Raw genomic sequence first — 8,593 nt, 5'->3', positions numbered from 1 at the left:
GCCTGTAACCACGGTCTGGTCTCTCTCTCCATCACTAGCCTGTAACCACGGTCTGGTCTCTCTCTCCATCACTAGAATGTAACCAAGGTATGGTCTCTCTCTCCATCACTAGCCTGTAACCACAGTCTGGTCTCTCTCTCCATCACTAGGCTGTAACCATGGTCTGGTCTCTCTCTCTCCATCACTAGGCTGTAACCATGGTCTGGTCTCTCTCTCCATCACTAGCCTGTAACCACAGTCTGGTCTCTATCTCCATCACTAGGCTGTAACCATGGTCTGGTCTCTCTCTCCATCACTAGGCTGTAACCATGGTCTGGTCTCTCTCTCCATCACTAGCCTGTAACCACGGTCTGGTCTCTCTCTCCATCACTAGCCTGTAACCACGGTCTGGTCTCTCTCTCCATCACTAGACTGTAACCACGGTCTGGTCTCTCTCTACATCACTAGCCTGTAACCACAGTCTGGTCTCTCTCTCCATCACTCGGCTGTAACCATGGTCTGGTCTCTCTCTCCATCACTAGGCTGTAACCACGGTCTGGTCTCTCTCTCCATCACTAGACTGTAACCACGGTCTGGTCTCTCTCTACATCACTAGCCTGTAACCACAGTCTGGTCTCTCTCTCCATCACTCGGCTGTAACCATGGTCTGGTCTCTCTCTCCATCACTAGGCTGTAACCACGGTCTGGTCTCTCTCTCCATCACTAGGCTGTAACCACGGTCTGGTCTCTCTCTCCATCACTAGCCTGTAACCACGGTCTGGTCTCTCTCTCCATCACTAGACTGTAACCACGGTCTGGTCTCTCTCTCCATCACTAGCCTGTAACCACGGTCTGGTCTCTCTCTCCATCACTAGGCTGTAACCACGGTCTGGTCTCTCTCTCCATCACTAGACTGTAACCACGGTCTGGTCTCTCTCTACATCACTAGCCTGTAACCACAGTCTGGTCTCTCTCTCCATCACTCGGCTGTAACCATGGTCTGGTCTCTCTCTCCATCACTAGGCTGTAACCACGGTCTGGTCTCTCTCTCCATCACTAGGCTGTAACCACGGTCTGGTCTCTCTCTCCATCACTAGGCTGTAACCACGGTCTGGTCTCTCTCTCCATCACTAGCCTGTAACCACGGTCTAGTCTCGCTCCGTAATTCTCCAGAGGCCCGCCAGCTCCAGCAGACCAGAGGAGGAGGGGATGAAGGAGGGGGAGGAGAGGAGGAGGGGGAGAGGAGGAGAAGAGAAGAGAAGAGAGGAGGGAAAGAGGTGGGGAGAGGTGGGGAGAGGAGGAGAGAGGAGGGGAGAGGATTCCTCTGGGTCCTCGGGGGGCCCGGCCTCAGATGGGAGAAGCGCACTTTGAAAAACACGTCTCCCTGATCTGGTGGCGTCGGGGGAAAGAAGGCGCGCTGGGTTGATGCTTTGGAGGGGGTTGACTGTGTCTCTCACGCCGTCTTGGCAAATCCCCCTCCCCTTCCCTCCCCTCCCCTCTCCTCTCATTTCCATGATCCTTTGGAATGCAGGAGCAGCAACCCACTGACTAGGGGCGCTGAAAATCTCTCTCTCTCTCCTTCTACCCCCCCGCTCCCCTCTCTTGCCTTTCTTCACCTCTTTTCATCTCTCCGTCAGTCTCCCTCTCATGTTAACCAACCCCCACCTCACCTCACTATCCCCCGGTATCACAGATGTGTGCAGGTCTGAGCTGGTGGGGGGGGGGGTGCTTTGGGGGTTGGGGTTCACTCCTGTATAAATAGAGACGTCAGGAGGAAACCTGTGTGTTTGTCTCTGCCCCACCCCTACCCCCATTTTTTCCAACCTGTGATTGAAAAGACCATGCTTGTTCAAAAATCCCCTCAGTACTCCACCTCCACCACCAGAACCATCGCCACCACCTCCACCCCACCCCCTCTACAGTACCCTCTCGGCTTAAAAGCCTCTCCAGCCGGGCCAGTGTTCCATTAGAAAGGGCTGGTGGTGGTGGTGGTTCTGGGGGTGGACTGGGGTGGGGTAGAGGGTGGGGGTGGGGTTTGGGTACATGCAGTGGTGCTGAAAAGCTCCGCCATGGGCTTGTATAGGCGCGCGCCCCCGGAGAGTGTTGTGGGGGAGAAGAAAAGCAAATTAATGGCATCAGACAGCCCTGCGACAGCCTACCCCCATTATATGACAGCCGCACAATACCGGCACAGTCTGGGTCCCCAAAGCGAGAAGAAAACACACGCATCTATCAGGGCTACGTTCCCCTCTCCAGAAATCGCTAAAACCCCTTGGCCTGTTGGGAGCTGGCGTAGCAGCCCACGTAATCCAACATGACGAAGACAGCTCCTTCAAGATTGTCCCGTTTTTCTAGGCTCACCAGAACTGGGACAGACAAAGTCAGAGGGAGGTGTGAGACTGAATTTTTGTGATTCGGATTTTAGTGGTGCGTGGCCAACGTCACTTTTCCGACGTTTCTTCGTCTGGAAACTTGAACACTGAATTCACAAAAGTACAACCACTTGTGCAAGATATCTTGTTGCTGAGTATTAACTTTGCGTGGAACATCGTATGTAAAAGGTGAAGCTCACTGTATGGGTGTGAGGTTCTTTGATTTGTTGTTATAATTGAGGACTTAAACAATGAGGAACATCCTTTAATTCATTGATTGTTTCGTCAATGTCGTCGTGGTGTGGTTTTCCGTTACGGCCTTTGCTACCCATCCCTTGCAGCTAGCATCAGACCTAAATCGGACATAAATCAGACCTAAATCTGACCTTAAATCGTCTGTTTCGGCGGTTTCGTTCCAGCAACCACGCCTCGACCTCTGAAGCCTGGCACGGAAGGAAGCGATGCACCAGGGGACATCTTCCTCAGTGCCCCGAGTTCACCCTGCCGCACGCCTGAGGAACGCCCTGCTGCTCTGGGCGCTGTCCGGTCACGTCCTCTCTGAACCGTCCATACATTTCATTTAATTTCATTCCTGAACCCTCTCGCTATCCCCCCCAGCGAGACGGATGCTCATTGGACTCCTCTAGTCCGTAGCGACCTTTCCTTGTGGAGTGTGGAGACCTGTGGATCGACCTGTCTCTGGGAAGGGTGTGCCGCGCGATGGGGGGGGGGGGGGGAAGGGGCTTGTGTTGTGCTCATCCCCGTTTATCATAAAGTTTGATTGGTGTGTCGACTCACAGCCATGGGTATTGCTCTTGAGAACGACGCACTATAGACACGTGTTTACACACGTTGGGTGTTATATATTAAATCTTTCTACGGGCTTTCACCCATCCCTAAGAAAAGGGATATTTCAGCTTCACAAAGATAAAAAGAAAGAAAAACGGTGCCAAGGTCATCCCACACAACAGATGTCCCTGCCAATGAGGAGATCACAAGTCCTTGTAAAAGGACGAGCGGTGGGAGAGCCGGCAGAGCGGCTACAGAAATGCTGTTTACTTGACCGGTCAAAAGCGTCGTGTGCGAGGCCGTCATCTCTCGGTGAGTCAAGGTTCACCAGGAGAATAAATGGTTCTCCACAAAGAACCCGTGAAGCAGCCCTGCCCTTCGCCCACGTCTCCACAACGCCTTCCCAGGCAGAGAACACCCCCTGCGGAGAATAGTGTAGAAAATGTAAAACGCAAAAAGATTCTTCAAGGAGGGCCACGGCGTGTAACAAACGCGATGGTCTCGGCTCTGGATAGCCAAAAGAGGTTGGGTGGGGGGGGAGCGACCCTGGGCCAGTTTCACGGGCCACAATGGACCAGTTACAAGTTGAGGGACCTCCGTGAAGACCTCACACCGATACCACCCCCCACACCCCCCCTCGCTCTTCTCTCGCTCTTTTTTTTTTTTCCTCTGTGCCCCCCATTCTTTGCAGTCTCATTCAAGTGTCAGTTTTCACCCCGTGCCCGCCCTCACCACTCTCTCTGCCTCTTGTCCCGGCCCAGCGGCGTCTTTGCCTGGCCGCTTAATTGTGGATCCAATTAATTTGAGGAAAATTCTTTGAGAGGAAAAAAAAAATCGAATGATTTGTGTCGTTTGGAATCAAGGTGGCGTCTGAATGGCGCCGCGTTACCACGGCGAGGTGTCAGTGATTGACGCGGGTGCCAAAAGCGAACGGGGCGATTATGCTGCCGTTGAGTTACCCAACCTTCTCACCTCAAAGGGGGTGGTCTTACCACGGGGAAAAAAGAAACAGAGAAATAAAAGAGTGGCGGACACAACTAATTAACTCGTATCAAATAAAGAGGTTCGCAGTTACTCACGCGGGGGCGACTCAAACAGCCGCTAATGGCTCTACCCCAAGGTAGCCGGTTTATTCCTCCATAATGGCAGCAGCTTTTTTCAAACCGATTCCTCTGTTTAAACGTCCATTTTCAATTTTTTTTTGCCCCTTTTTCCTCCTTCCCCATCATTTCTCTCTCTCCAGTGGACACCTGGCATTTCTATGCGCCATTCTTTCTCCCCGGTGCCACAAGGGAAACGTTGGCGCGCTACAGTTGGTCCCAAACTGTCAGCGACGTTGGCAGCGATGCAGAACCCCTACGGAGGAACACAAGGTGCTCTACTTCTGCAGCGTATGAATGTAACTGCACACCTCTTTGTAGCGGCGGTCGCTGGTTTATTGGGATTCTACACACAGCCCAACCGACCGGCCGGCCGACCAACCGACCGAACCCCCCCCCCCCCCCCCCCCCGACCCAAGTGTCCGGTTTCTCCAACAAGCTCGTAAAATTGTACGGAGCGGCTGTACAGTTAAAAAAGAGAGGAAATTGTTTGCCATGAAATCCATAGTTAGGGCTCAGACTGTCATTTGTGAGGAAGGACGTACACATTCAAAAAAGAAAGAAAGGGGGGCGAGTAAAAAGTGGAAGCACATGCACCGACACGCTCTCTGCGTATCGTCTTTGTTGGTTGTTTCATCGCGGCCGGCTAATTGGGCGAGGGGCTCACGTTCCTGAGGGGGAACCGTGAACACGCACACACAGACACACACACACACACACACACACACACACACACACGAACTCGACTGGACCTAGAAGAATCAATGAAGTAGCAGATCTCTCAATTCTCCTAAAAGATGAACGAATGTCTTGTGAGTGGCTGTGTGTGCCGTTAATAAATCATGTCTCGTACGAGGATGAATAAATAATGGCGGAACGGAGTTCAATCTCGGGGGAGCGTCCTTTTAAAATCCATCAAACTTAGGGGCCCCGGACCCCCGGCGCCCAGAGGCAGGTGGGGAGTGTTGGTGGAGGGAAAAGAGACTTCTATACAAACTCAGAGGACAGATGAACATGTGTGAAAGAGCGGCACAGCTATGATGTATGTGCATGTATACATATATACATAGTATATATATACTGTAGTAGTGGAGAATTTTTACATTTTGATGCGTACATGTCATTCAAATACATGACGTGTTCCACAGAAACACGAGACAAAAGATCGTTACTCTTTTTCTCCTGTCACTCAGCATCATGTGACCAGCCCATAGGACGAGAGCTGATCTATGTTGTGTGTGTCTTACGCACATAGACGAGGGCCGAGCAGAGTTTAAATAGTAGCGTGTGTTTACAGATGACTGTTCCGTCGCTGCACAGTTCTCTCAGCGCAAAAAAAACCCCCATAAAGACAGCCCCCGCCTCCCCCCCTCCACCACCAAGCTTTGGCAAATGAAGTTCAACATTAAAACATCTTAACATCTCTGCGTCTCTCCCCTCCCTCCCCCCCCACACTCACCGCCCCTTCTCCCGCCGTCGCTGGCTTCTACCTTTAAGTGGAGGCAGGTGAGTGTGTTCAGAAATTACCGCTGGTTCTGGCAACAATAAAACACAGCAAGCTGTCCCCGGCACAACTAATTGTTCCATTACAGAGAATAGATGGTGTGGGGGAGGGGGGGGGGGCAAAGGGGGGATATGTTTGTGTGATGGTGGGGGTGCTAGGGATGGGTGGAACGGGGGGGGGGTAATCAAGGCGCTTTGTTGGGAATAACATGCCACTGAAATGACGCTCCATTTAGGTTTAGCGAACCGAGCCCCCACAGGTGTGTGTGTTTGTGTGCGTGTGTGTGCGTGTGTGAGCAGGTGTGTGTGTGTACATAGTAGTGTAGTAGCAACGTGTGAGGGTCGGTTTTCTCTTTTTCACTTTTAAATAAAAAAACGCCTCATGTGTAAATGACAAAAAAGATCGTAGAAGCATTTGTAATATAAATTTTTCAATTATTTGAAGGCCTTCGGTGACTGTTTTATAGCTCTTTAAAGCTGTATAGCTCATGATGATTCACATGGGTAATTCAATAAGCATGCACGTTAGCTTGTGTGTGTGTGTTTGAGTTTATGTGCATGAGTACCTGCGATTCTTGTTGGCATTCTGACCACCAGCCGGTTCTTTGCTGGGTGGGGGCTTCTTCGTACTCTGAGGGATAAGATTGATTGGATTAAAGTAAACAACCACTTAAAGGCACGCTTAAAGGCATTATATATGGAATTTATTAATTTATTAAAATAAGTGTTAGATAGCTCTATATTCAGACATCCATCACTGAGATGGCGTTTTCGGTCAGTTCCATGAACCCGCACCTTTGCTCTGCAGCAATCAGAATAATTGTTTTCTGGTTTTCCCGTTCCCACTTCCATCCAATCAGGAGAGAGAACTCCACAAAGAGGCGGTCCTCTCGGTGCGTTCACGTGCAAGCAGCAGGGTTTCAGTGTTGACCGACAAAAGTGGAAAAGCTACCGGCAGAGCTACCCATTCCAGCACTTCCAGGAATGGAGTTTTCATTCTTTAAACTGACGTAAGGTACATCGTACCTTTTCCAACTGCTCCAGTTGACACGGAACGGAATCGGAAGGGGGCGTGGCCAACATCAAGTCCTCAAACGTCGCCCGGCCTTCTACTACTCTCCGAGTGATGGGTTGGAAGATGCGGCTGTCCTCTCGTCCAATCAGCCCTGTGGGTGATACAGAGAGGGTGATAAACGGTGCAGAGAGTGATACAAAAATAGTGAAAAAGCAAGCGGTCTACCAGCTCTGGGAGGCGGACATGGCGTTATACTTAGGTTCTTCTTCAGGATGACGAATCTGAACCAAAGCAGTTATATTTTGGAATGATTTTATATTCAGCGTAAAATCAAAACCTGTCCTTTCAAATTGGGCAAATTAAAATCCATCATAACAGGTAAAGGGAGATAGAAAAGAGAGACAGCAAGACAGAGAGAGAGAGATAGTGAGAATGAGAGATGGAGAAAGACAGACAGAGAGAGAGGTAAGGGAACAAGTAGGGTGAAACGCTGTCAAGAGACGGATTGAAGGAAAGGTCAGAGGTCATCCGTCTGGGCTCTCACAACAGCATGAGGAAAGCATCTCTTCAAACACACACACACAAACACACACTCTTTGACACAAGATGGGGGGGGGGGTCTTGGCTAGGATCGTTTGACCTCTCAGCATGGGGCCACTGAAAGCTAATTAGTGTCTCTCTCTCCGTCTGTCTCTCTCTCTCTTTCTCAATACACACACACACACACACTCGCTATCTCTGTCTCACTCCCTCTCACTCTCTCGTTCGAGCTCCCTCGCCCAATGCCGTAGGAGTCGATAACCAGTGTCCAAGAAAAGCTCTGCTGAGGAGGAGGAGGAGAGGCACTGGAAGAGTGGAGGAGACAGAAGATGCAGAGGAGAGGAGAAGTGGAGCGAGTTTGGACGAGATGAGGACTAGAGGAGAGCAGAAGTGAAGAGGTGAGGAGGTGAGGAGGAGAGATGCAGGAGGAGAGGGGAGATGGAGGTGGAGGATGCACAAAGAGGAGAAAAGTGGAGGAATGGTAGACAAAGGTGGACTGCTGGGGGGACTGGCCGAGAGACTATGGGAGGGGAGGGAGTGTGATAGGGAGAGAGGGAGATAAAATGAATGCAGAGAACGAGAGAGCAAGCGAGAGAGAGAGTCAAGAGTGAAAGAGTTGGTGGTGGACACATGACTGAAATTGGAGGAAAGACACAAACTGGGGGATACAAAATGAGATGGGTTTAAACAAGTGAAGATGGGGGGGGGGGGGGGGGGGGAATATGGAGGGGGGGCTGATAATGGCCTCAAGATAGCCGATATTAGCGAGGGTTTGGTGCGTAAGAGCTAAGCAGAGAGGAGATTGAAGAGCCGGTTTGAAAAGAGGGCGAACCACCAGCTACTGTCGAACAGAAAATACTATTTTCTGTTCAAAGTAACAGAAAAGAGTGAGCTTTCCTTCTGCCGCACGCCTCTACCGTCCTCTGGACACGAGCAGCTCGGCTTAACTGAAGCAGTGTCGACATTTCACCATTTGATATTTCTCACTGATGCAAAAACGGAAACCCGGAAAAACATTAGAGCTTACACTGAGGGGAGAGGGGAGAAAAGACACAACTAACACATACAGCGCTGCACATAATAAAGCCGTGTTCGCCGTCTGTCTGACACTGATTTCAGATCCCTGGCAACGGTGCTTAATATTTTGCAGCTTGTCGTTTGAGGCCTGTCTGCATCGCTCGCTCGCCCTTCTCTCCGCTAACAGCTAAACATAGTGTCTATGCTTCCCCATTCCAGATGTATTCAGTGCCCTGCGTCTGCCCCCACACTAAAAGGTGCCGGTGGTGGTGTTGGTG

General features: G+C 50.8%; 1 protein-coding gene across 2 annotated transcripts in view; it reads right to left on the bottom strand.

The window, feature by feature from the left end:
• The window catches only part of LOC132462143 (MORN repeat-containing protein 1-like), a 15,911-nt gene extending 8,975 nt beyond the window's left edge, over positions 1 to 6,936 (bottom strand). For both annotated transcript variants that reach the window (XM_060057760.1, XM_060057768.1), the window contains exons 1-2: positions 6,770 to 6,936; positions 6,310 to 6,374 (exon numbers count right to left, since the gene is read on the bottom strand). In XM_060057760.1, coding sequence (XP_059913743.1) covers positions 6,310 to 6,374; positions 6,770 to 6,826 — 122 coding nt within the window. In that variant the 5' untranslated portion in view covers positions 6,827 to 6,936. The remainder of the gene's footprint in view (positions 1 to 6,309; positions 6,375 to 6,769) is intronic.
• Between the last annotated feature and the right edge of the window lie 1,657 nt (positions 6,937 to 8,593).

The sequence above is a fragment of the Gadus macrocephalus genome, chromosome 1 (genome assembly GCF_031168955.1).
Source record: "Gadus macrocephalus chromosome 1, ASM3116895v1".
Lineage (NCBI taxonomy): Eukaryota > Metazoa > Chordata > Actinopteri > Gadiformes > Gadidae > Gadus > Gadus macrocephalus.
This window is presented reverse-complemented; position numbering and strand designations above follow the sequence as displayed.